Source organism: Exophiala mesophila (assembly GCF_000836275.1).
Source record: "Exophiala mesophila strain CBS 40295 unplaced genomic scaffold supercont1.6, whole genome shotgun sequence".
Taxonomy (NCBI): domain Eukaryota; kingdom Fungi; phylum Ascomycota; class Eurotiomycetes; order Chaetothyriales; family Herpotrichiellaceae; genus Exophiala; species Exophiala mesophila.
In genome coordinates, this window is record NW_015622509.1 from 2,706,470 (window position 1) to 2,731,404 (window position 24,935).

The following is a 24,935-nucleotide window of genomic DNA, read 5'->3' on the forward strand; positions in this document are numbered from 1 at the left end:
TTGCCTTGGCTTGCCTGGTCGAGTGGGTTTGAAGCCTTGCTGGCAAGGCGTGAGAGGATAGGAGGATTAGGACAGACACACCAGACCGGATAATTGCTTTGACATGCTATTCGGACAAACGATTTCGTGACATGGATGATGGACGATGGATGGATCCGGCATGACTCGATCAGGTTTTCATTGCATATTACCGAATCCCCGAGTCATCGGTTCATCGTGGGTGTCTTCTTGCGTCGAGCAGCAGCAGTCTCAGGTCAGACAACTGATTCGGAGTCAGCAGCAGCAGTACACGGAACCAAGATCAGACGTCACTCATTGCCTTCAATTTCTTTCTCCACTTCAATGTCCTCGTGAAGATACAAAAAGGTGAACGAGAAGAACCCCCTCGATCTGAGACTTTTCGTTCTCTAGGTCAGCCAGCACTTCACTTCCCTCTCAAAGTCTTCTCACTGCCTGATTCCACCTCTCCTCCCCTTCCAGTTCAGACCAATCCCATCCCAAGTCTATCTATCCCCCATACCCAATCAACAAAATGGGCAACCGAGCCGTCGAAATCAATGGTTTCACCAATACGGTGACAACTGATAACCACATCACCACACGTGGTTCATCATGGCTCTTCGCAGTCACTGCATTCATGGGCTTCTCGTCTCTTGTGTTCATGGGCTTGTCGTTCATGAAACCTCGAACCCAAAGACTCTTTCACTATCTCCTCGCCGCTTTGACTTTGATCTCGGCCATCGCCTATTTCTCTCAGGGATCTAATCTCGGCTGGACGGCAATTGAGGTCCAATGGTCCAGAAGCAATGCAAAGGTCGCGGGTGATATGCGACAGATTTTCTATGTTCGATATGTGAGTTTTGCAAAACACAAGGAGTTGAGTGCTCCTTTTACTGTTTCTGACATGGGTTCATCTTTCATGTATAGATTGACTATTTCATCACCATACCTCTCTTGTTGGCCACTCTTCTCTTGACAGCTGGACTCCCCACCCCAACTATCTGGTATACTCTTCTCATCAGCGAAGTCTTTGTCGTAACTCGTCTAGTCGGAGCTTTGGTCAAGAGTACTTACAAATGGGGTATGTCCATCCCCTTTTACCCGGCCCCCCTCCAATGTTATCACCACTAAGTAAGTAACCTTGTCCCAAACAGGATTCTTCACATTCGGCCTCTCCTCCCTGTTCTTCCTTCTCTACACCATCATCATCGAAGGCCGCGCCTACTCTCGCCCATTAGGCGCCGACCTGACCCGCCTCTACGGCATCCTCTCAATCTGGACCGCCTGCATCCTCCTGGTCTACCCCATCATCTGGGGTGTATCTGAAGGTGGAAACGTCATCCCCTTGGACTCGGAGATGATCGCCTACGGCATCTTGGATATCCTGACAAAACCCATCTTTGGTGCAGTTTTGCTCTGGGGGTTGAGAAACGTTGATCTCGAGCGTCTGGGCATTCAGGTTCGAGATGCTCATGAGGGCATTGCGACCGAGCCCGTCGCAGATGAGAAGAAGACGGAAGCGGATGTGAGTGCGGGTGTTGTGAATGGTGGTGGTAGTGGTGGTGTTGCGACGGCACCTCAAACTGTCTAAGTTAAGTCAGAGGGAATTCCAAAAGCATAGCTGTTTGGTCAACCCTTTCTGACCTTAGCATCACCCACCCATAGTGGTCAGGTCCAGGTCCCGATTTACCCTCCATTCTATCTTAATTTCTAATCCGGACTTCCACTTCCACCCAAGCCTCCGACTGCTCCGGACTAATATTACGAATTTTCAAGCTTGGAAGTCCCTAATGTCCCGAAGACTCCGAATACCCCTGCCACTGAAGACAGTCGTCTTGGATAATATCTAATACCAATCATCATCACTCGTTCCAGAATCATGGCTGTCATGTTATATCCCCTCTTTAGTCACTATCATGTTCCTGTCACTTGCTTGGATACCCCAAGGAAGCTAACTTGCATGAAAGGGAATCGCAATATATCTATATCTAAATATCAATATCAATATACCAATATACACCGTCTGCCTTATCCAGTTTACTGAAGTTCGATCGTTTAATTCAGAATAGAATTGAGTGGATCAATCATCTCGAACTGGACTGTGTTTGTCATATCCGTGAGGATGGGTTGTCTGTATTGGTTCATGTGTATATGTATATAGATATAGATATAGATATATGCCTCTGCACATACAGATCATGCACAGATCAAGGGCACCGCACCTATTTCTGTTTCTGTATGCCCTTCCAAAACTCAAACTCGCTGGTTCATAATGTCATCATATCTCCCATGTTCAATTAACAAGAAAGGGTCATCATAGAGAAAAGGGATTTTTAAAGGTCGTGTAACGAGGTTGCCACTTGAATCAGGGCTTCTTTCTTCTCCCCAACAATCCTGCCAGGCTGGGGTCACGCAACCCTGACTTGCCAACTTCTCAAATCATCCCTCAAATCCATTTCCATGACTTCAGTCCAATCATGTTCACCCCGGGCTCGTCGGTGATTGTGATGATGTTCCTGTAGACTGGCGGCCGCTTGTAATTGATGTTCAATGCTGGATCGGCCACTGATGGTACTGCCGACGCCGGGGCTGCCGTAGTTGAAAGTGGCGGATAAGCTCCCGACCTCACGGCCGTTGCTGTTGCCGTTGGCATTGCCATTGCCATTGCCATTCTCGCCACTGCCGCTTCGTTTATGGTCTGATCGGGAAGTGTGCGGAGTCATCTGGGGAGTGAGGTGTGAAGAAGAGGAGAAGGAGGAGGATGATGGATGTTGAGATTGTGGGTGTGGAGAGTGATGAGAATGATGGCTGTTGGTCAGGTGGGCGTCGCTGTTGTGACCACCACCCCGCCGGCTGGGGCGCGGTGTGTGGGAGTGACGAGAGGTGTCGCTCGAACTAGATCCCATACTCTCTTCGCGAGGACTTCCTCTTGAGCGGGAATTGCGATTCTTGTAAGATTTGTTGGATGGTCCTGGTCCACCGCCTCCATCGCCTCCAGCAAATAAATCCTCGATCAATTGGTCTGGAGCCAGTTCTCCAACCTGGCAAGCCCATGTTGCCGCCAGGGTCCGACGGTAGATGTCCTGGGCTTCACTCAATTCTCTCGTCTTGCTGGTGATACTGGGAATGTCTTCGCCCTCGCCGGCCTCGGTCGACAAAACACCTGCAATGCCTCCAATGACCATGGCGGACTTGAGAGGTGGTGCGATGAACGTCACATCGCCTTCGGTCTGTTTCATCTTGATGCTGATCTTGAGTGTACTGTTGACCTTGCTGTCCTGCAGTAGATATCTTCTGGTGATGGTGTCGTCCTCGCCATCGTCTTGTGGATCTCGCTCCCCGGCGGCCATGGCTTCAGGGATTCTGGTATACTCTGCGAGGTTTAATTTGACGTTGCCCAGATGAACTCTTCCTCCCCTTCCCCCATCGCTGTATTCTTGCAAGATCTCAAAGTGGATGTCGCATTCCTGTAACATCTGGTTCTTATCGATTGTGAGACGGACGGGGATCTCTTTGACATAGTCCCATGTTGCTTTGTGGTCTATGATATAGGCCTTGTCCGTGCGACCGCGGTGTTCGGCGGCATTGCTGGAGGAGAGATGCCACCGCACAGAGGCCGTACCGGCGACGAGGGGGACATTGGTGAGGTCGATAATGTTAAGGGTCAGGTCAAACTTGGGCTAGGTCGGGGTAAGCCGAGGTCAAGTGAGTACAGGAGGTCGGGTGGGATGTACCTTTCTATTCTTGGGGACTGTGAAAGCCAAATTGTTCAGCGCTTGTTTCCGGAGAAGAGTGGACATTGCGAATTCAAGATCGAGGGTAACATGACTTGAGTAAGATTCAGGGAAGATGGCGGAATGAAAGAGGCCAAAAGGGAAGAGGAAGATGTGAAGCATGTGCGGGAGGAACATTCAACAAAGAACTCACTCACCAAAGGCCTGCATTATGAACGACGAGATGGATTGGATGATGATGGCGGGTCAGGTTCGTATGGGTATCGGGTATTGCGCGTCACTGAGATGGGGAGGATGTAGGGTTTGGCTGATTGCACTGACTACCTGGGTCTAGGTAGGGAGGATGGAGAGACTGACGGCGGAGGAGTGAAGAGCGACAGGAGGGTGGATACGAGAACGGAGGAGTAACGGAGGAGGCTCTACTTAGACGCACTGACCCGCAGGAACTAGTAGAGGAGCAGAGGCCAAGTTCAGAGGAGGTGAGAGGATGACCCGGATTGGACGCAGTCAGACGTAAGCCCGTGCAGAGAGCACAGAATGTCCGATCCGAATCGAGCGAGAGTTGGAGGGGACCATGTCGCAACCTGTAAGAGTGCGCTGTGCCGCTGTAGATTTGGGTCGACGAACGATTGCGAGGATGAATAAAGAGAAGTGGATCAGGGAGATAGAGGCGTGAGAGATGAGAGGTGACTGAGAGGCGAGAGACGTAAACTGTACAGGTGCATGAGGTGGTAGTGAGGGGCCGAGGGGCAAGGAATTGTGCCGACAGGGTGGCCTGAAGTCTAGATCGATCCTAGAAGAAAGCTACTCCGTACAGTGACAATCAAAAGAGGAGAGCTGGTGGTGGTAGAAGGAATCAACGAACAAGGGTTCTCCGGTAGACAGCCACACAGTTCGCATCTGGAGCTTGTCCTTTGGTTCCCATGTTTCTGGTACCGATGGTTGGCAGCGTTAGTTTCTAAATTCCAGTTGGTGACTCGTAGTTTGGTTGGAAGCTTCATAATTTCGGCCGAATCACAACTTGAGTTCCCCGAGGTTCAATTTACGAGAGGACAAACTTCAAGTATATGCCGCATTCCAAACCTGCGCTGACATTGCCCAGGACCCAATCCGTTCGTGGTAATGCCTTGTGTGGACCTCACCCAACATCTGCTGACTCCTGAACGTTTTCATTGTCATCAATGTTATAATGAAAACCACATCATTGGCGGGGTGAATCACGTGATATATCCACATATCGGACACGACGAGAGTGGAATTTGTTGGAGGAACTTTGCAGCAAGTTATGTGTTTCCATTCCCTCGTACATGTCTCAAAGTGTACAAGCAATCTTCCCAGAAGGCTGTCATTTGTTCTATCCGATTATCAAATTGTTGATTGTAGTAGTATTCACATTGAAGAGGACACTCTATCCCAATCTAACCATCACCCCTCTAGAATTTGTGGACTTCCTCTTTGGTGTAGCCAAGTTCAGCCAGAATGCCTCCAATGCTGCCTTGGGTCCATCCGAAGCCACCTTTGGCACCAGCCACAGCCTCAATCATGGGAGGAGGCCCTGATACCAAGACTTTGTGGGATGTCCCGCTCAACTTATTGGGCACCACCTTGGCCAAGGTCTGTTTGGTCACGTAGCCTTGTTCGACGGTGCCATCACTGTCGGAACTTCGCTTGGTCACGGTGAAGATCCGCTTGAATTGATCGGGATACTTGGCGGCAAGCTCGTCGAATTCTTTGCGGAGTAGGATGTCCTCCTCCGTGTTGTTGGCATAGACAAGAGCTAGCTTGGTCTTGTCTTCGGGGTTGTTGAGAATGGCACGTGTCAATTGGTAGATGGGGGTAATTCCTGATCCGCCAGCAATCAAAGTCAGGCTGCTGAATTGATTTGGCTTGTAGTCAAACTCGTGCAGGGGTTTGAACTTCATTGAGTCACCGGGTTTCAGCGAGTGCATTTTGCCGGATCCCTTGCCATTGGGGTATTTCTTGACCATGAAAGTGACAGTTCCTGGTAGATCTAACACGAAAATTAGAAACTTGTTGAGAACTTCGTCCATTAATAAGCTTACCGTTGTCACTGACTGGGGTGTATGGTCGGAAGACTGGGATCCAGGCGCCTTCAGGAGTATGTCTGGTCAAAAGAGATGCTGCAGTCATCAGTATTGAGAGCTTGCGTTATAGTCTGAGGTAGCAACTCACTGATGGGAGAAACGCCAGTGACGGTTTGGTCGTCAGGTAGGGCAAATGTCAATTTCTTGACATTATGATTGTACTGCTCGGCGCTGAGGAGCTTCAGCTCGGTGAATCCCTTCCACTCCATTTTCTTCAACGCCGCTTTTGAATCAGAAGGTAGTGATTCAGCATGTACTTGATTGAAGAAGAAATGTGTCGACTGCCAGTGTTTATATCCGCTATAAGCCAGACCAGCCCCAACAGTGGTGGCGGCAGCGATCTTAAGCGAAGGTCGAATGTAAGATCCCATTGTGTAGAGATTGTTTCGAATTGAAGATGTGACAATGATGCAATATCGATTCTTGAAGCCGAAATCGTTTGCTGGTTGTGGTTGTCAGGTGTGTTTGATAGCTCAACCCCTGATTCTTGGGGTGATTTGGAAGAGATGGTCAAGAGTCAAAACAACGCTCAAAAGCTCAAAAAATCTATCAGGGAAAGGTGTCAAGAAAAGAGCTGACTCAATGTTGTTACAAAAGATGATGAATCAGAGTTTACACAAGTTTTCTTGCCGATAATGTGATGATGAGGATAAAGACGTTGAAAAAAACATTCTTGTTGACTCAAAATGTGTTGGAGATCGGCGTTGAGAGATTCCGCCCCGATGGCAGGCACAGGCTTAGGTGCCAACGTGTTCCTGCCTCGCCAGGCACAAATGGATCCTTTGGGCCCTTTGGTTCCTTCGGGCACCTTGGCCCGCCTGCACGGAGCCCGGACCAGCCCCTAGCGAGGTTTTCCAAGCCTGCCCGCGCCTGCCGCACGCCCGGATCGTCGCTGACATGCCCAGTCAATGCCCAAGTGGACCTCAGCTGCTACAATCAGCCCTCAAGCTTTCACAATCAAGCTTTGATCTAAAAATACTTTTGCTCAAAGGTGCCCAGGGTCTTACCCCGGAGCCATCTTTTTCCTTTTCGCCGACCCTGTCCTTTCGACCTTGTTCAACGGCCACGACGATGTTCCTGGGGTCGGCCAGTTGGTATGCTATCATATTTGAGAAAGAAACTGTGTCTGGATAACCGAGGACTGCCAGGTGGTGCAAGAGGACTCAATCCTCAACACGTGACGTAGACAGGTACCTGGCCACACCTTGAAGGATTGCTGACAGACACTGCGACTTCAACAAAAATAAAATCTGGGTTACTCAACTGAACCTGAACAGTACATGAAATAGCTGCAGTTGTCCTCGACGGCCGCAATAAACCAGGTAGTCACAGCTCTCATCCTTGTAGGCGGGTGCACAATACTTGCAGCCAAGATAGAAGTGATGACCTGACATCGCACACAAACAAGTGCAGCGCTGGAAACATATGATCATCAGTTGTAGCACCTATGTCATCTCTCTCGAGTCCATGGACAGGAATTCTTGGGAGCTCTTGGAGCCCAGGTCCCCACGTGATCTGCGGCCATAACCCATGAAGCGAAAAAGCTGATCGAAAGTTCAAGCCGCATGGTCAGCCACGTCAGCTCAGCCAGGTTCGATTCCTCCACAGCACAGCCACGAATGCAAGCAAGAGTCCAAGACTGGAAGTCCTGTATTTTGTATGTACCTAGTCACCTAGTCTGTAGACATTGGTACGCAGACTGCAAACCCCGGTCCCGCCTCTGTCGGCTCTCCCGAAAAGTCTTGGTATTCTTTTTCTGTACCGCACTTGGTCGTCATCAGTTTTGAGTAAATTCTGAAACATGCAAGCTTTCGAATTTTGAGTCTACCAACAAACGGTCGGCGGCTACTGGAACACCATGGATGAGCAAGCTCGAGAGACCCGGCTGTAGGGCCGACCCAAACGACCACCTGTGCTGTGTCACATGATGCTGGGCATTTCTATGAGGGAGGTTGACAGGGACCAATCAGATTGCCGAGCAGGGATGTTTCAAGAAGGTGGCATAACGACCTCCACTGTCAACGACCAATATATTTGCAGAAGTGCCTCCCGAACAGCATCACCTCAGCTAACTTCCGCCCACTAACTCGGCGGGCGAACGACACCGGGCCAGAACGCCCAACGACTGGTCGTTCTTTTCTGCCGCTCTACCAGTCATCGATCGTTGTCGCCCACGAGACATATCCTCGTGTAAGAATTGGCAAGATCTGCCGGAGTGCTCTTTTGCAGGGACCAGACCCAGGATTCAGAACCCTTTTCATTCACAATCCTGAAACATTGGATTAGTACCGAGCACTTGGGACTGCAAATGGCAACTCTGGTCTCGTTTGCTCTTGGAGATGGATGAGACGGTCGCGACCGTAGGAAGAGGGGGAGGAGTTAGAAAGGTCAGAGGTCGAGAGATGTTTCCATAGCCACATCCAACTGCGTTCGTGATCATCATGTCTCCTTTTCTAGTCTCGAGCATGGCGGAAATCCCTATGCGGTGGTTCATGTTTCATTCCCTTGAACATTGTCTATGAGCAAGATGATTCGATCGGAATCTAAGATTGACGAACAGCCCTGATTATCACCTGGAGCATGACGGGGACATCCAGGCTAGCCTGGCCTGGGATGCTCAACAGGAGATGACCCTTTGGGACAATTTCGTCTTCTGGAAGACTAGACCACCTAGGACGTGGGACTTCTGATGCAAAAGCAGCCGGATCGCACCCTTGGTAGTACCAAAAAGCCACGCGACGCCCGGAAATCCGGCCGCCACCACGGCACAGTGTTCCAAAGAAGAGTTTTTGATCAATGGGTTGAAGCTGGAGCATGGACAATTTCGGCGTTTGACAAAAGTTTTGACCTGGGCTGACTTGGCTGTTGATTGTGGGTGTACTTGACTTTCATCAAGTGATTTCCAGAAGAATTGGCCGTTGGACCAACTACCAGTCATGCACGGCGAAGGCATAGGAGATTTAGCACAGGAAAATGGACGGCGACCTTGCATATGCAGCTAAAGGATCGAGACATTCTGGGCAGACAAGATGTGGTTTGGACGGATGAGTAGGGGTTTCCTCCACCTGATCAGCTTCCGGATTCCGTCCAGCTCATGCACGATATGGTCTAAATAGGCTGAGCTGGAAAGAGACGGCGAAAAGGTCAAGCATATCCAGTGACAAGTGAGCATCCGAAGGCCAAGCGGACTTTTGACTCGAACTGTGCAAAAAGATGAGTTTGTCGATGGCTAGGACGTGCAGTAGTGCAGGATGCAAGTTGGATGCGGCGTGCAGCGGCCATTTGTCGATTCGTTGTAGGTTCGAGTGGAGACGTTCTGACCACGATGACATGACGGTTGGACGCGGGAGGATGGGACCATGGTGGCGGTGGTCTTCGGCCTCGCCTTGAGCGGCTAAGCCTAAATCATGATCCCTGCACTCTCGCACCTTGAGAGAGGTTCCTTCGTAAAAGAACGGACACGATGGAGTGAGTGGTGATGAAGATGATGGGGATTTCTGGATTGCGAGTCGCGAGCAGGACCCTGGTAACAGCCCTGGTCATTTTAGATGCCAGATGGAGAGTTGTGGACAATTTGATGGCTGGTGGTACAGTGGTACATTGGTACAGCGGTTGAATGGTCGGTGGTTGTAGTCACACAGAGTCATGCGCACCATCAGAACCTTGGGGTGCCTGTACCTGGTGGCAGGTCCGCGCCTTCGCCTTCCGCCGCTCCTTCCTGCTCCTCGTGGCCACGCAATGGCCGAGGAGAGAAGGGACGATCCAGTATCAGTATCCAGTAGCCATACGTGCCATGTACTGTACATCCAGTGCCTTGGTTCTTTGCCATCTGAGAGGCCTTTTGCTTGGAGATGCCACCCTGCCAATCTGTTCATCAACTACTGTCTCTGGCAAGATCATTATGGTCATTCCACCACGACCATGTCATGCAGGTCAGCCACATTGATCTCAGCTCACTCGAGTTCTGTGTCCCGGGGGAGATGAGTTGATGACAAGAAAGAGCATTGGTGCTAGAGTGTTGGGAGTAGTACCGTCTGTTAGTCGTACCAACAAGACAAGTCCTGCATCTGCAACTCACACTCGCTCTTGCCTTGTCCTCCGCTCGCTCGCCTCTCGTCTCGTCTCGTGGTTCCCACTTTTCACACTCTCACTCTCTCTTTCCTTCCTTCTGGTCTTCCCGTTCCGGCCCTGGCGTGCCTGCCCACTGCCAGTGCCCATGAATCCACTTCCCACACTCTGCATGCACATCCACGCATCCCATTCTGCATCCACTCATCCACTCATCCACTCCTTCCCCATGCCCTCCAACGACATGACTTTTGCTGCGCCCGCCCGTCCAGGTCCCAAGTTTAGTTTCTATTCCGCCCACCTATCATCCTCCTCACACACTGTTTTTCGCCTTCTGTCGTGATATAAGGTACGGCTCTCTCCTCCTCTTCTTTCTTTGCCTTTTTCGTCGTCCCCGCCTTTCTTACCTTTACCTCACCTCACCTGTCACCACGGCCTCTCTCCCACCACCATCTCCATCTCATCACCGTCCCTCAGTCTCTCTTCCCAGGCCGCGCACACTATTCCTCTAGCCGGGACCGCCAGTTGGTCCCCGCCTTTCGTACATCAATCGATCGACCATTTCGTTCCATCCGTCTTTTGTCCCGTCTACTTGTTTCACACAGGCAATCAGAAGCCCATTCCTAGGGAACAGTCCCGTAAACCAAGTCATAATGCCCACCATCCTACTGCCCGCCTCCGCGGCCGCTTTTGCACCACGGTCCACATGTAATGTCGTCCTCAACACAAAGGTCGAGCCATGGTTGACCGCCACTCTGAAACGAATCAACAAGATCAAGCGTCCTCTCAACAGCGTTCCTCAGCACACACGGTGTCTGACCGAAACACTGTCTTCAACAAACGCCATCTGGTCATTGTGCTCCTTGATGCTGCCCAAGGCTCCCGAGACCGAATTACGAAAAGACTCCAACCCGTTGGTCGAGGCCCTCTTCAACTATCAACTGGTTCACGTCGAAGCATATGTTGTTCACATCGACATGGTGTCGCAGAATGAAGTTGCCTTCAAGTTAACCTCGGACACGATTGATTCGCTGGTCGAGTATCACAAGGAAGTCTTTTCTATCGACACGGCCGCCAAGACCTGGTCTTGGTCTGAGAAGGAACAACAACTGAAGAAACTGCATGACGAGTTTGTACAGGCTGCCAACAAGTTTGTCTATCGCACGAGTGCTCTTGCCTTGGAGGGAATGGAAGAAGATGGCGCAGGAGAGCTCCTGTGTGGCCGAAGTGACGATGTTCGCCAGGCCATCATGGCACTCTATGTCCCACTTTTGCCTCCTCCTCCCAGGGTAGTGGATGTCATCCGACCCACGCCTCTCTTGCCTAGTTCAACTGGTGTCGACCAGTGGTGGCCCTCGCAGCATGTCGAAACCATGCAGCCAGCCCCGGTGGAAGCATGGAAGGTGGTTCCCTCAAGTCCCAGTCCTGTCTCATCATGTGACTCCCATCACAACATGTGGACAGGAGTGAGCATGAACGAGGTTCAGCTACCGTCACCCACGCCTTCCTTCAGCCAACCTTACTCTACCGCAACGTATTCGACCCCTCAATATTACAGCGCACCGGCGTTCTCGACACCTATGACTACCTCATCGTTTCCCTCCCTCCCTCTTCCAAGCATGTTGGCTCAACAACCTTGTAGCACCACAGCAAGCTTGAGCACGTTCGGCTGGGATCGGTATCAAGAGTACACCATGCCGTACGCGACGGCAATGTAACTATCAAAGTCGACGTCAAGGATCGGGCATGCCCGACTTGACACTTCTTAACTCTTCTTGAGAGGCAGTCACGCCGTCAACTGGGCCGTTTTCACATCTCCACGAGGCGACGACGGCAATGCATACGGGCAAACAAATCATGAGCATAAGGACTCTGGAGTTTACTGATTGAACTTAGCGATACAAGGATACCACTCTGCATTACACGGAACGGGGACACGGGATAATTAACGGGGACCATGGTTATTGTTTTGTTTTTGATCGCAAGCGTCTGGAATTTTGAATCTCTCATTTGTCAATCCTGTTGGACAACTTACAGCGGCTGGTCGGCTGATTAGTATTGGTTATGCAGAATATTCCTGGGTTGGATACCGTCCCGCATTTTCGCAAGAAGGGAAAGGCCTCGCGGCTGGGTTGCAGGGTTGGGATACCAACCCCGGGTATTTTGAGTGCCGCCGAGGTGGAGGCATCTTCAACTAGCCATGCAAGTCATGGCGATGTCGGAATTCTCCCACATGTCCATTCTCGGGGAGCCATTCACCGGATGATGGCTCCTGGGATGGGACGGCGGCAGGGTGACACTCTTCACATCGGGTATGAGTTGAGTGTTGCCTCACTGGAGCACTACTGGTTGACATACCAAGGTACGGTCATGATCGTATCGCCTTGCATCGCCCGTGGCGACGACGGCACATCCGAGGGTCTGTGACTCTCGGTGAACGAGAAAGAACGTGAGACCTTGGTCTTGCCAACTTGATAGACTACAGTGTATAGGGTCATCTCCTATAACCTCGACCAGGAGTCGAGGTCGCCTCGTCTACTGGATAGACTGAGGAATCGGATGCAGCAGGACTGTCCGAGGCGAAAGCCTCAATACATATAAGGATAATCTTACAAACAAAAATCAATCATTTTTTCAAGCCTGAAAACTCGCGAGATGGTCTATATTTGGCATTCTTCCCCTGTAATTGTGTCACCAGGTTGAGTTGGACTGTACTCGGTGCTTTTGGTCAGTATAGGGAGATGACGTTGGACCGGACGCTGGCGGAAGACTATCGTAAGTCCTGTGACACTAGGGGAATCTGATATCAAATCACGTGTCATCACGTGGAGTAACGATTAACCCGTGACATTTTCATATACGGATTGAGTGCGTGCGTCATCTTCTTCTCTGGGCGTCCTTTTGGTTTGCCGTCCTTGCCCGTGTGTTTCCAGCATTCCATGTCATCAGTTCTTTAGTTGACAAACCCAGACAGACAGAGTACCACAGTATCACAGTACCACATTACAACAGCCCCTACAACTCTACTCGTAATGCGCCACTCCCTCTGCTTCTCCCGCAGTCCGTCATTCTTGGTTGATGCGATTTCTGCCCAGTGTCCACCGGGCCCAAAATGCCAATTTGATCCAACGCTGTCTTGGAATCTCTTATACTCTCTTTGGTTGACATAAATGCCTCCATTTAATACGACAAGTGGCTACCAATTTGATCTAGATGTGCATCCACTTCCTTCGTACGAGATCCATCATTACCCCACGAAAAGCTGACTTACTTCCAAGTTCCAAGCAAGTTCCATGCGCTCCGAAGCTCCCAAACTTTCCGCTTTTATGGGCACTCGCCACTTATGTACTGGCTCGGGCCAACCTGGAACTGCATCGGGTCCCCAGTTGACCGTGCCTCCGTCTCAAGCTTCTCAGCCCTGCACAGTCATCATGTTGCATCATTTCCGTGATGATTCCAGTGACATTCCTAATATCCTCTCCCAATTCTAATCTTCCCACTGCAGCTCCTGGTTTGCGTATCTTCTGTCCCCTCTGCCTCGTTACTCATCCTTACATGGAAGCTTGATGTGTTTACATCATCCAGTCAGCTCATTTTGTCCTAGCCCCTCCTCCATCTAACCTTTTGAAGCAGTGTCTCCCCACTGCAACACCTGTATCTCGACGACCTGCTAACGACAACATCTATTCGACCTTTCACCACCTTTACAGGTCCGCCGTTTACGAATCATTTACCATGAACTTCATATGACCGATTCCCTTCTACGGCTTCCATCTGCGTCTGCATCAACACCAGAGTCTATACCTGGTCCTTGACCACCCGCTCCCATCATGGCCAGCCTTCATGCCGCCCTCAAATACCTCTCCCCTACCAAGTTCTCCGACGTTCCCAGCGAGCAGGAAGACCTAGATCCTCACCTTGCCGATTTATTCACTCATGTGCAGGCCATCGTCGAGTCCATCCCCATGCCAGACCCGGGTCCCTCACAGACCAACGTCCACACCCATGCCACTCACCCCGCAACCTCTGCCGCTGAGATGACCATTTCCTCCGCACGCAGTCCGCCCCCCGCTCCAGAACATCTTGCTCTACAAAAAGAATGGGGAAAGCCAATCAAGCTTTCGGCAAAAGAAAATCCCATGAATATGGCCGTCTACAAATTGGGTAGCAAGGACGGCAAGGGTGCTTGGTTTGCCCGGAGAAGTGTCCATGAGGGTTTGGGTTTCTCTCAGTTCAAGCGAGGGTTTGAACGCGAGTTCCCCACGTCGCTGGCGGTTCAAGGCGCGCCAGGCGAAGGCAACATTCGAGGAATTGGTGCTGAAACAAAGGTCGAAGATATCTCTGTACCGAATCGGGGCAGGATCGAAGTCTATCGCCTGAGTGCTCAATTCCCTGGTCCGACCACACCACGAGACTTTGTCACTTTGTTGGTTACTTCGTCAAAGGCAATGAAACCTCACGGCGATGCTCACAAATCCCCAGATCTTGTCCCTCGCCACTACATGATCGTCTCCAAGCCTTGTGACCACCCTGACACTCAACCCCGTGCGGGCTTCATTCGTGGCCAGTATGAGTCGGTCGAATTCATCCGTGAGATTCCCAGGAAGCTGAAGGCCTCGCAGTCAACAACTGATCTGAGCAAACTTGCTCATCTACGTCCTAGCTCACCAAATATGGATAATGATGCAGCAAATTCGACCAGCAGTCCCACACATGATCAGCAAAGGACCAACAAACACCTGTCCGTCGACACAGACCAATCTTCTGCTCTTAGAGAACTGTCTCCCTCCAGTCGGAAAAGAGGTGCCACTGTTGGATTTCCTGCTAACTCAGGAAGTCACACTGATGCTGCTCCTCACCATGATCCAGAAGATAACCCCGTAGAGTGGATCATGGTCACTCGTAGTGATCCTGGCGGCAGTGTTCCTCGTTTCATGGTGGAGAGAGGAACACCTTCCAGCATCTGTGCAGACGCGATCAAGTTCCTGGACTGGGCTTGTCAACGAGATGATGGCGACGAGGCCCTGGAAAGACCAGGTACTCAACGACGTGAGAGCTTCGCAAGTTGGCAAGCCAACGGCACTCTTGCAGGCATCCGTGAACACGAAGAAAGTCTCGGGTCGGCTATCGAGGAATCAGATAACTCAGAACCAACCACCCCCAAAGCCAACGAATCCAAAGCAGAACCCTTTCCGGATATCGAACCTGACAAACCAGAATCAGCCCCTCATTCGCCGTCGTCCCCTTCCCATATTCTCGCAGCTGTTTCCGAAACACTGACGGCGTACACCCCACAAGTTGTGCGTGACCATATCCCCTACCTCCATCCACACACAAATCCACCTCATGAGGAACCGGCCTCTCAAGTCAATGGAATCCGCGCAGCATCACAATTACCCCTCGAACAGTCACAGCCTGAAAGCTCCGATGATAGGGATGATGACGATGTGTCATCAATCATCTCCGCCACATCTTATGCCTCGGCCGATTCACACCTACCTTCATCCCCATCATTCTCGTCAAAGTCTCTCTCTCAGCAGACGAGCGAATCCCAAATCTTGACACAGCACAACAAAGAATTGACCAAGCTGGCGGAACGCAAAGCCACTATGGATGCCAAGATAGCACTTCAACGTGACAAGATCAACAGCCAGGCCAAACAGGACACGGAAAAGGAACAAGCTGCACTCAAGAAGGCTGAAGAGAAGCATGATCGGGAGCTGAAGAAAAGCGAAGAGAAATACAAAAAGGAAGTGGCCAAGCTTGAGCACAAAAAGGCCAAGGAGACCAAAAAGCAAGAAGAACGCCAAAGAAAACTGGCAGATAAGGATGAAAAAGCGAGACTGACTCGCGAACGTGACGAAGCACGGGCACAAGTGGAACTCCTCAAGACAGAGGGCGAAATCTTCCAACGACAAATTGGGGAACTACAAAGAGAAAACACGGCGTTGACGGCGAGGCTGGGGAAACTTGAGTTGGGAGCAAGCGGCAATGGAGGCCTCAGTGGAATCTCCACTCCAGCATTACTGGAAACACCTCCCAGCGCATCACGATTTCGAGGTCTGACCTTTGGCGAAGGCCGAAACCGCAGCTCCAGCACATTGACAAGGCTGATCAAACCCAAAGACCGCAGTGACACTCTTACTTCAGAAGGAAGTAGCAGCCAATTATCAAAAGGGTCATGATCATGGAGTGGAAGGAGTCGATTCAGTCGGATTGTATTGGTTGGTACTAGAAGCGAACTGCTATTTGCTATTTCAGCGAAGGAGCCGGCACTGGTGTTGAATCGGATTGGAATACTGCCTTGTCGTTTTTATTCTTTTGGTGTAATCCAATCTTGTTTCGTTTGGATTGGACGATGGAGATGATGAAGATGAACCAATTGACTTGACTGCCTAGGCTAGGCGCGGCTAGCGGATGGACCGATGAACGGCGCGAAGGAAAAGTAACCTTGTCTAACGGATGCGGGATATGATTGTAAATAAAGCATATGATGACATAGCAACCAGGTATATCCTAAAGTAAGTTCACACTCTTGTGCGTTCAGCCCCTTACTTCTACCGGTATCTCAGCCTCGCAAAGACTGTTCCAGACCTTTAAATCCCGCCGTCTCAAAGTCTTGCATCGTTTCCTTCCACAACCGAGAAGTGACTTGTTCGCCTTTGGGCGTATACATGAGAGAGGGGAATCTAGAAGAAAGGCAGGTTAGAATGGTGGACAAGAGGGACAAGGAAAGGAGACAAATAGCTCGACGTACGGAGTAACTTTAAAATTCATGATAAAAGACCCATGAATTTCCTCACCACGAGATGAAGAATTGATCGCATCAATATAAGTCCAAGCTGCCTCAGTCAAACTTCGGGCCGTAAAAGCCTTGAGAAACCACAAGATGATGCGAACCACCAAGGGCATATCACGATGTAATTGTGATCCACGAGTGAAACCGGGGTCGACGGCGGTGATGAGCACGTCTTTGGGATCGACGAGTCGGCTAAGTGATAGGACTAGCATCAGCTCCAGGGTTTTGGTCACGCTGTACCGTTCATATTGACCGCCAGAGCTGGACCAGATGGCTTTAGAGTCGAATGATGGGATTAACGGGTCGGCTTCATGGTTGGGAAATCCGGCGGACAGGGCTAGACCGGAGGAGACGATGGCGAGGCGAGGAGGAGGGGACCCAGACGTCGTGCGTTTCTTGCTACGCATGATGGGAACGAGGAGGATTGCTAGTAGTGCCGTTGATAGATAATTGGTCTGGAAGGTTTCCTCGTGGCCTGTGGACTTGTTGATGGCAAATTCGATCCTGCTGCAGGCGGCATTGAGGATTGCTACGTCGAGTCGTTCCAGTTTCGAACACTTTGCGCTAAAGTCTCGAATCGAGTCGTATGATAGCATGTCCAGTCGCCATACTTCAATCTTGGCTTTGGGGTATGCTTTGCGAAGTGGTGCCGCAGCTACCTCGCCTTTGTCGACTGACCGTACCGCGAGGATTAAGTGTGACGCCTGGAGTGACAACAGCACTCGTGCAGCCTCTAGTCCAATGCCCACATTGGCTCCTGTTACGATGACAGTCTGGTCATGGAATGATGTCCCTGGCGGAGGTCGGACTACTTTGGCGCGGAACTGTGTGTCGATGAACCGTTGGAAATTTCCTGCGTCGTAGGGAGGTAATGTGATAGACGACATTTTGTAATTGGGTATTTGTCAGTAGGGAATGGATTCAATAGATGGGACTGTCACTCGAGAGGACTTCAGGTTGGGTGGTCGTGGCCATTTTTATAAGTGTAGTCTGCGGCGTTGATGGCGAGAAATCTGCCACGGAGTGACTGACATTTTGGTCGTTGGGCTCGCAACTCGAACGGATGGTCTGAATCCATACCTAATAGAGGCCACATTCTGGACAGGTTGAATTGGTGACACAAGATCCCTGGTCAATGGTCAATGGTCAATGGTCTGTGCAATATGGGAGATGATGGAGGTGGAACCAAGGGAAGTCCAGAGATATGACGCTAAACCAAAAAGGGGAAACAAACTGGTCGGTGGCTTTGCTCTTTCCACTTCTTCCCAAACCTCCGGATGTGGAGCCGAATCAGCCGATGGATGCTGCGTGATATTCCAGAATCCATCATATCACAGGTTGAATCTTGAACAGGCACCGACCCATCAACCACAAGGCTAATGTATCCCCCGTTCCGCCGCCGCGGCTTTTGTGTCCTTTATCTCCTTGATCGATAATATCTAGTATCTATCATCCAGCCACGGGAGGTCTGGTTCTCTGAATGAAGTTTATTATGTCTCGCCTGTCTGTGCAGAGGCTGGGATATGGATCTTCTTCCTTTTCAGGAATATAATCTGGCCAACCATTTCTCCTGGTTTGAGACAATATCGACGACACTAAGCACTCACTACTCGGAGTACAGGCAATTACAGTCACTGCCATGACAAAGCAACTCACTTTCATACTTGCAGACGATGTCGGGCGGACACCGGACACCGACCGTCTCTTGATCCGGAGCCATGTGATGAAAGGGAAGAATCAAAAGGACACGTCTCGAAGGTCGATCAGGAAAGCGAAACAGAGGAAACGTACAAGTCTTGAACAGGTCGGCCACACTAGCGCAGTCAACCAGTGCAGCCATGATCATGGAGCATTACAGCGCAAACAGCTCTACGATCGCGCAGAGGAACGTTACAACTCGGCTCTAACGATCCACAGGCCTGTGGCATCTGAATTAGGGCTTGCAACCCTTGCGAGCCATGTCGATAGAGAGGCCCAGGAGTTGCTATGGAAATGTTAGTATTCTCTTGCTCCTGTTCACCCCTGCTCCGTGATCGTTTGACGAAATATCTAACATGATAGTAGTCTTCACCTATGATTGGATCGACAATGACGTCTTTCCCATGGATCGATGCGTCGCAGTCGAGAGACATAGTTTCGCCGAAAAGTTCGCATGGCTTTGCACAGATAACACTTTTCTTCAATTTATAATTCTGGCAAGCTCCTTCTCCCAGGACTTCTTCCAGAGGCAGGTCATGTCCGAGACAACGTCGTTACAATTGCAACGCACCCTCAAGCACTTGAACCGACAGTTGTCCTCCAATAATACTCGTTTACGAGACTCAACCTTATATGTGATTGTCAATTTGGCCTGGGTCGCCGATATCTCGGGGGACTCTCAGGCTGCTAAGGTCCACATGGCTGGCTTGGAGCAACTTGTCCATCTGAGGGGAGGTATGCAAGTATTGAAGTCTCAGAAAAAATTGCGTGTCAATGTTGAACGGTCAGTAACATGTCGTGCTCCTTGTCTTTCCTTGGAAGGCCACTGACCATGTGCCTTAGCTTTGGATTCTCCTGGGCGTTGAGCACAGGAGTGGTTCCCACATTTATGGAAGCGCCCCTCCATTGGGACTCTTTTTTCGACCGTTCATGGACTCTTCCCGAAGACGACCTTCCCATCCCCTTGAATGATGCGGTCTTTGCCACCATTGTCCGAGACTTCCGGTGTCTGGTTAGAATCATCAATGAGCACGCCAGAGCCAATCGACGCTTAGCAAATGAGGTCTTTCTGGAATCAGTCTCTTCCATCCAACATCGAATTCTGCATCTTCCGCCCATGTCACATGACCGCATCGCCGACTGTCTTCGTCTGGGCATGCTTGCGTATCTGACCACTGCATTCCGGGTTCTTGGAGGGACGAAACGGCCATACCGTCATCTAACGGCCCAATTTAAAACACAAATACAGACCCTCGAGCCAAAGACGCCATTTGAGATGGACATTCTCTGCTGGTTGGTAATGGTCGGGGTGATATGCTTGTTCGATACTAAGCAGCAATGGCTTATCCCGACCTGGACGGTGATCATCAAAAAATATCCTACATGGACTGAACTGAGGTCCCGTCTCTACAATATCACATGGATTGGCATCATCCATGATGAGCTAGGTGAAACAGCATTCGATGAACTCACTCGGTGGGTGGTCCGCTGAAGACTGTATCAATGCCTCTCTTATGATCAGACACTGTAATGAAGATTTGGTGATGGGTCCTGTAGCATATCTCAGACATCCGAGGAGGATGATCATGTCATATCACGTGTCAATGGAGATACTCGTGTATTGTAATTACATAAAATACATTTGCTTTCAGTGAGAAACTCCTCGCGAATGCGAAATACCAATTTACCGCATCAGGTTAGTCTCTCTATTTCCATCATTTAGTTTATGTGGAGTCCATCTTCCGCGCATCATGGACTTTTTCCTCATCGACACTCTACTCAGTCTGTGCCGCCGTCAATCCATGAGGCACTGAATGTCGACGTCTACATGTTTGCCCGTGTGACCAGACCGGCCCACGTCTGTTTAAGATGCCAATTACGCCTTCAGACTGAGACCCTGAGATTGTCTTCCCTACGTTCGCCTCCGTCAGTTTCAAGACTCCAAAGTACCGCAGCCGCGAAACAGGACGACGAAAAAGATGAACCTCGATCACTGCACGACCGACAATGGCACACAGGCCGGACAGCCTCTCTCGGCGTCACCTCGCTGGGTAAACCAGCCGAGGTCATCATTCTCCCCGCCGTTGATCGAAAGATCCCAACTCTACCGAAAGATCAAGAGAAGGACGATAATGCAGGCAGCCTTCAGGCCCACATCGACTCGGAAAACGAACCCTTGATTTCGGAGCAACTCATCGAGAACATTGACCAGGTTGCTCCCAAATTTGACCCCCGAGAAAGAAATCTGACTGTCGAAGAATACACCCAGTTGCGCCGCACTTTGACAGTCGGCTTTACCGTCCATCAACTCCGCTACTATGTCAAGTACAAGACATCCTCCAGGATTTCAAAGGCGCAGGAAAATCGCATTGAGACTATCAATCTTATCATCAAGGGAATTTGGGGTCACCTCTTGCCCGTGCGAGACGCCGACTCTGATAGAGAGATTGACAGATCTTTGCAGAAGATCAGTTATCGCCTTCACAAGCTCAAATACCAGTATATCCTCGCCAACAAAAACCCTTATTTCAAGGATGTCTTGGACACTTTGGCTAGGACTTTCGATGTCAAGATTGACCTTTATCGGAAAGACCGTATCGTGACGATCTCTGGCAGCGCCTACGACTGCAATGCCTGTTTAAAATCATTGGCAAAATACGTTAGCGACGTTACGATCACCCACATCTCCGCCGTCCGCGATCTTGCTGTGTTGAGTAACCCTGCATATCGGACCGCTACCAAGAGCTTCCTAGAAGGTCTCGGCCGCAAATACCAACTCACCATATACAAGAACCTCTCTGCAATCAAGATTTACCACTACAAAAATCTCGCCAATGTCGCACAGGCCGTCAGGGAAATCAGAAATGCCGGCGAGCCAAGGAGGTTCCCTCATCAGATACATGTGTGGCCTCAGAACCTCCAAGAGCAATCACTGCTTCAGCCTCACGCAGTTCCCGTCGAGGCCAACTTTGCCATTGCGCAGGGAGCTTGGGGGCGATTAACATCCACTGTCCCTGGAGCTCAACTACTAGACTCAAGCGAGGAGGAGAAAGTGTCCGAAGAACTCAAAGTCCTAGAGCAAAGTCTGGACGAATTTTTCTACGCCAACGAACTCTTGAGGCCGGTGACATCTCGAATGGACATGCATTACGACATGTCGGCTCATTTTGGAAAAGTCTTGTTTCGGACCTCACAGACTTTCACCGACATGTCAGGCGCTCAAGTTCCAGACCAGCATCTGAAACACCAGAAAGCTCTATCAGCCCCAAGTCGCGCTTCAGAGAGTGATGACAATGCCACTTTAAGCACCACCTCCGAAGAAAACGAAGTTGCCTCGTCGAATGATCAGCAGGCAGCTCTAGATTCGACCGAGTCAATGTCACAGACACAGACCGAGGACTCCTCTCAGTCAACCAATGAGTCGACCTCGACACCCCTTCTCAGTAATCCCACGTTCACTGGCCAGATCGGATATGCTGCACAGCAAATTGTGACGTTGGATCACTGGAAAGATGCCTCGTCCATGATCTCTGCTGGCAGCCCCTCAGGTTCTCAGGTACTGTTCCGAATCATTCTCCGTCCACCGGACCTTCAAAAAGGCATGGCCCCAACTCTAGAAATTCTAGGAACGTGTGAAGATTGGGGCCGAGGTGAGATCGAGATCACTCGCATCACTGCAATTCATGCAGAGAGAAGCTTCTTTCTGCTACTCCCAGACCAGAATGTGGACGTCAAGCTCGTGCGGCAGATGAAGCACGACATCTATTTCAAGGGAGTTGAAGTCAAACAAGCTTATGAAGGAGTGGTTGACATGCTGAAAGCCAATATTTCCAAGACTATGAATCTGAGAGCGCTGGAATCATTGTTTGTGCCAATACTCGAGATTCCGATGCCATCGGTACTACGAACCATGGTTTCCAAGATGAATGCGGCTATAGCCGCAGGGAAGGCGTTCAGTTATGGCAGGCGCAGGGAATTTGGCGACCACAAACTACTCAAGATTGAATACACTCAGAAGAGTGTGGAGATCTTGGATGTGGATCTTCGAACTATGCCTGTGAGTACGCCTGGCATGAAAGATGTGCCAATGGCACTGGAGTATATGACACACAGCGGCTCCAGGACTGTTTCTCACGATTTACGACTCTCCGAGCAACCGTTCCATGCCCGCAATTTCAAGACTCAGTTGACCTTGGGTGGTTTTGCCCATGCGGCCATACAAGTCGCGCGGCAACTAGGTCATCACCCCAGCTCCAAGCAGTTTGGCAGTTTGGAATTCCCACCGTTCCCAGAAAGCTGCCGTGCTCCGCCCTCTACAGCCGCTGTCGAGGATGTTATCATCAACGACCACAGGAAAGAAGCGCGTGAACGAGCGAAAGCTCGGAAAGCCTCTATCAGAGCAGAAATTGCTGCAAAAGCAGCTGCAAGCGCTGAGGCAGAAGGCGAAAAGGCAGACGCCGAAGGTACCCCTCAGGAACCACAACCATCTCCCCAGGCAGAAGACTCGACGTCGGGAGAAACTCTCAAGAAGAAGAGATCGACCAAGACGAAGGGACCGACCAAGAAAAAGCCCCCCGTGAAAATAAAGACGAAGAAAGAGAAGAGAGCTTCAACCAAGAAAAAGAAAGCGAAAGCGAAAGCGAAAGAAGCCAAGAAGGCTTAGGTCTCCAGCAGGCACCAGACGCCGACGTTGAGCCCACAGAAGTTGGTACAAGTCTGTGACATGAGGAATCCTCTTCACTCAAGCACCAGGATGCCCTTTTCAATCTCTAGAGATTGGTCCTAGGAATGTAACATAACCATACTAATGATTGTCCTGGAATACTATATGTATTATAAAGCATTACTGCCAACATTCAAAGGGGCAATGTGCACTACTACGTGGGTTTGATCTTTGTATTAACTAGATACCCACAGCACGCGGAGAGGGATGGGATCCAAATGACCCAAATCACAATCTTCTCTTTATCTTCTAGAGGCTAACATGTAGACCCTTTCCGATGTTCACCTCTTCCCGTTCGAAGTCATCATACCCTCCCCGTACTAGCAGTAAACCCACCATCAACTACAATCTTCTGCCCAGTGATATATCTAGCAGCAATAGAACTAGATAAAAAGACAACAGCATTGGCAACATCAGCAGACGAACCCATCCTTCCCATTGGGACCTGATTGTGTCGTTTATTGACAAAACCCTCATAATCGCCCGCCGCATACTTATCCGCCAACCTATGCACCAGCGGCGTAAAGATCAATCCCGGCACGACAGTATTGACACGCACACCCCGATCCGCATATATGACAGCCGTGTGTTTCGAAAACTGTGTCACCGCCGCCTTCAACGCCGAGTACGCCACTTGAGGCTTTCCCACATATCGAAGACCAGCGACACTAGAAATATTGACAATCGCACCACCCACGCCATTTCGATTCTGCTGACTCGCCTGTTTCTCCATAATCGGCAATACGAGATGAGTTGTCAGATAGACAGATTTCAGATTAACGTCGACCTGGGCGTCAAAGACGCGTTCTTCCATTTCCGCCGGTCCACCAGGTTCGCTTCTCCCCACATTATTGATGAGAATGTCGATGGAGCCAGCACATCCAGGGAAGAGATCTTCTTGTCGACCAGTCTGGACGAAGGCTTCGACTTGGTCTGCTTTTGTGACGTCGGCGGCCATCACGTGGATGACTGCTCCTGGCACGGCAGCTTCGATTCGTGATTTGGTCCGTCGTGCGGCATCCATGTTTAAATCGCATCCCATGATCTTGACGCCGTTGCGGGCCAGTGCTAGTGCGATGGCGGCGCCGTTGCCCCAGTTGTCCGTCTTCTCGTCATCAGGTCCGCCTTCTTGTCCGATCCCTGTGATGAGTGCGACTTTGCCGGCGAGATCTGGGTAAATGGGTTGGTTAGGTGAGCTGCTCATGGTTAATGTGTTAATGTCGTCGACTGAGGGGATTAATAAATTAATTTATTACTCAATGTCAGAGATTGAGAGAGCCATTCATTCCTTTCGTGGATTTAAATGCATTAGAAACTCTTACAGATTTATCCTCACCTACCGATGCTGTGCTCCTCCCACAATAACCGCGGCTCGTAAATACAGAGAGTATCTCCGACGATTATTACCCCATAAACTGTCTGATCTACAGCAAAACGCTGATTGACTAGTACAGTATGGAGCTGCGGAGAACTCGAGAGGGAGAGGGAGCATACAAGACGCGAATGATGCTTCTCCGAGAGAGAATTCGGAAATTATGTAATATATGACCAATAATATTCGGCGGAGCACAGAGTCCACAGATGGCAACCAGACGGTAAAGTCAAAACTGTAGTCTCGGTTATAGCGGCGGGTACTATGGCTATCAGGAGGCCGACTTCGGTGTGACATGTCCTCGCCGCCCTTAGCACCACCCACACTCCCCCTTTTCTTGAACTGTCAAAAACTTGGGCTTAGACGTTGAAAGAAAACAGTAAGGCTGATCTTCTATCCACAGTAGTCCTTCTATGTGTACTCGATAGAAGATGAA

General features: G+C 50.3%; 8 protein-coding genes across 11 annotated transcripts; 5 read left to right on the forward strand and 3 right to left on the reverse strand.

Annotated features, from left to right (window-relative positions):
* Positions 1–2: 2 nt before the first annotated feature.
* On the forward strand, positions 3–2,018 carry PV10_08825. 2 transcript variants are annotated; one of them, XM_016373906.1, is made up of 4 exons: positions 3–216; positions 281–853; positions 928–1,081; positions 1,155–2,018. In XM_016373906.1, exons 2-4 carry the CDS (start codon positions 533–535, stop codon positions 1,589–1,591), a joined length of 912 nt encoding a protein of 303 aa, XP_016220817.1. In that variant the 5' UTR covers positions 3–216; positions 281–532; the 3' UTR covers positions 1,592–2,018. The 2 variants fall into 2 exon arrangements, with proteins under 2 accessions (XP_016220817.1, XP_016220816.1); XM_016373905.1 differs by having other exon boundaries at positions 3–853.
* Positions 2,019–2,116: 98 nt separating this feature from the next.
* PV10_08826 lies at positions 2,117–4,469 on the reverse strand. Of its 3 annotated transcripts, XM_016373908.1 has the most exons (3): positions 3,932–4,469; positions 3,735–3,751; positions 2,117–3,680 (listed from the first exon to the last, which is right to left on the reverse strand). In XM_016373908.1, the coding sequence occupies exons 1-3, from the start codon at positions 3,942–3,944 to the stop codon at positions 2,409–2,411; spliced, it is 1,302 nt and encodes a 433-aa protein (XP_016220819.1). In that variant the 5' UTR covers positions 3,945–4,469; the 3' UTR covers positions 2,117–2,408. The 3 variants fall into 3 exon arrangements, with proteins under 3 accessions (XP_016220819.1, XP_016220820.1, XP_016220818.1); XM_016373909.1 differs by having other exon boundaries at positions 2,117–3,751; XM_016373907.1 differs by having other exon boundaries at positions 3,735–4,469.
* Positions 4,470–5,009: 540 nt separating this feature from the next.
* Positions 5,010–6,525, reverse strand: PV10_08827 (uncharacterized protein). Its single transcript, XM_016373910.1, has 3 exons — positions 5,928–6,525; positions 5,798–5,875; positions 5,010–5,745 (listed from the first exon to the last, which is right to left on the reverse strand). The coding sequence occupies exons 1-3, from the start codon at positions 6,208–6,210 to the stop codon at positions 5,168–5,170; spliced, it is 939 nt and encodes a 312-aa protein (XP_016220821.1). The 5' UTR covers positions 6,211–6,525; the 3' UTR covers positions 5,010–5,167.
* A 3,772-nt stretch (positions 6,526–10,297) lies between these two features.
* PV10_08828 (uncharacterized protein) lies at positions 10,298–12,554 on the forward strand. The gene has a single exon (XM_016373911.1). The coding sequence runs from the start codon at positions 10,561–10,563 to the stop codon at positions 11,623–11,625; it is 1,065 nt and encodes a 354-aa protein (XP_016220822.1). The 5' UTR covers positions 10,298–10,560; the 3' UTR covers positions 11,626–12,554.
* An 802-nt stretch (positions 12,555–13,356) lies between these two features.
* PV10_08829 (uncharacterized protein) lies at positions 13,357–16,442 on the forward strand. Its single transcript, XM_016373912.1, has one exon. The coding sequence runs from the start codon at positions 13,738–13,740 to the stop codon at positions 16,090–16,092; it is 2,355 nt and encodes a 784-aa protein (XP_016220823.1). The 5' UTR covers positions 13,357–13,737; the 3' UTR covers positions 16,093–16,442.
* PV10_08830 (uncharacterized protein) lies at positions 16,109–17,844 on the reverse strand. Its single transcript, XM_016373913.1, has 2 exons — positions 16,665–17,844; positions 16,109–16,596 (listed from the first exon to the last, which is right to left on the reverse strand). Exons 1-2 carry the CDS (start codon positions 17,591–17,593, stop codon positions 16,476–16,478), a joined length of 1,050 nt encoding a protein of 349 aa, XP_016220824.1. The 5' UTR covers positions 17,594–17,844; the 3' UTR covers positions 16,109–16,475.
* Positions 17,845–18,050: 206 nt separating this feature from the next.
* Positions 18,051–20,095, forward strand: PV10_08831 (uncharacterized protein). The gene is made up of 3 exons (XM_016373914.1): positions 18,051–18,700; positions 18,771–19,188; positions 19,248–20,095. Exons 1-3 carry the CDS (start codon positions 18,346–18,348, stop codon positions 19,894–19,896), a joined length of 1,422 nt encoding a protein of 473 aa, XP_016220825.1. The 5' UTR covers positions 18,051–18,345; the 3' UTR covers positions 19,897–20,095.
* An 82-nt stretch (positions 20,096–20,177) lies between these two features.
* On the forward strand, positions 20,178–23,393 carry PV10_08832 (uncharacterized protein). The gene has a single exon (XM_016373915.1). The coding sequence runs from the start codon at positions 20,233–20,235 to the stop codon at positions 23,065–23,067; it is 2,835 nt and encodes a 944-aa protein (XP_016220826.1). The 5' UTR covers positions 20,178–20,232; the 3' UTR covers positions 23,068–23,393.
* The last annotated feature ends 1,542 nt before the right edge of the window (positions 23,394–24,935 follow it).

What these genes read in the sequence shown, in the direction of transcription:
- PV10_08832 (XM_016373915.1), top strand. Translation starts at nt 20,233, where the DNA reads ATGTTTGCCCGTGTGACCAGACCGGCCCACGTCTGTTTAAGATGCCAA.
- PV10_08829 (XM_016373912.1), top strand. Translation starts at nt 13,738, where the DNA reads ATGGCCAGCCTTCATGCCGCCCTCAAATACCTCTCCCCTACCAAGTTC.
- PV10_08826 (XM_016373907.1), bottom strand. Translation starts at nt 3,911, where the DNA reads ATGTTCCTCCCGCACATGCTTCACATCTTCCTCTTCCCTTTTGGCCTC. An exon ending in CAGTCCCCAAGAATAGAAAG is followed by an intron (nt 3,681 to 3,734) that starts GTACATCCCACC and finishes ACCCCGACCTAG; the next exon opens with CCCAAGTTTGACCTGACCCT.
- PV10_08825 (XM_016373905.1), top strand. Translation starts at nt 533, where the DNA reads ATGGGCAACCGAGCCGTCGAAATCAATGGTTTCACCAATACGGTGACA. An exon ending in AGATTTTCTATGTTCGATAT is followed by an intron (nt 854 to 927) that starts GTGAGTTTTGCA and finishes TTTCATGTATAG; the next exon opens with ATTGACTATTTCATCACCAT. An exon ending in CAAGAGTACTTACAAATGGG is followed by an intron (nt 1,082 to 1,154) that starts GTATGTCCATCC and finishes TGTCCCAAACAG; the next exon opens with GATTCTTCACATTCGGCCTC.
- PV10_08831 (XM_016373914.1), top strand. Translation starts at nt 18,346, where the DNA reads ATGACAAAGCAACTCACTTTCATACTTGCAGACGATGTCGGGCGGACA. An exon ending in CCAGGAGTTGCTATGGAAAT is followed by an intron (nt 18,701 to 18,770) that starts GTTAGTATTCTC and finishes ACATGATAGTAG; the next exon opens with TCTTCACCTATGATTGGATC. An exon ending in TTGCGTGTCAATGTTGAACG is followed by an intron (nt 19,189 to 19,247) that starts GTCAGTAACATG and finishes CATGTGCCTTAG; the next exon opens with CTTTGGATTCTCCTGGGCGT.
- PV10_08830 (XM_016373913.1), bottom strand. Translation starts at nt 17,593, where the DNA reads ATGTCGTCTATCACATTACCTCCCTACGACGCAGGAAATTTCCAACGG. An exon ending in ATGAATTTTAAAGTTACTCC is followed by an intron (nt 16,597 to 16,664) that starts GTACGTCGAGCT and finishes CCTTTCTTCTAG; the next exon opens with ATTCCCCTCTCTCATGTATA.
- PV10_08827 (XM_016373910.1), bottom strand. Translation starts at nt 6,210, where the DNA reads ATGGGATCTTACATTCGACCTTCGCTTAAGATCGCTGCCGCCACCACT. An exon ending in CACTGGCGTTTCTCCCATCA is followed by an intron (nt 5,876 to 5,927) that starts GTGAGTTGCTAC and finishes TGATGACTGCAG; the next exon opens with CATCTCTTTTGACCAGACAT. An exon ending in CACCCCAGTCAGTGACAACG is followed by an intron (nt 5,746 to 5,797) that starts GTAAGCTTATTA and finishes TTTTCGTGTTAG; the next exon opens with ATCTACCAGGAACTGTCACT.
- PV10_08828 (XM_016373911.1), top strand. Translation starts at nt 10,561, where the DNA reads ATGCCCACCATCCTACTGCCCGCCTCCGCGGCCGCTTTTGCACCACGG.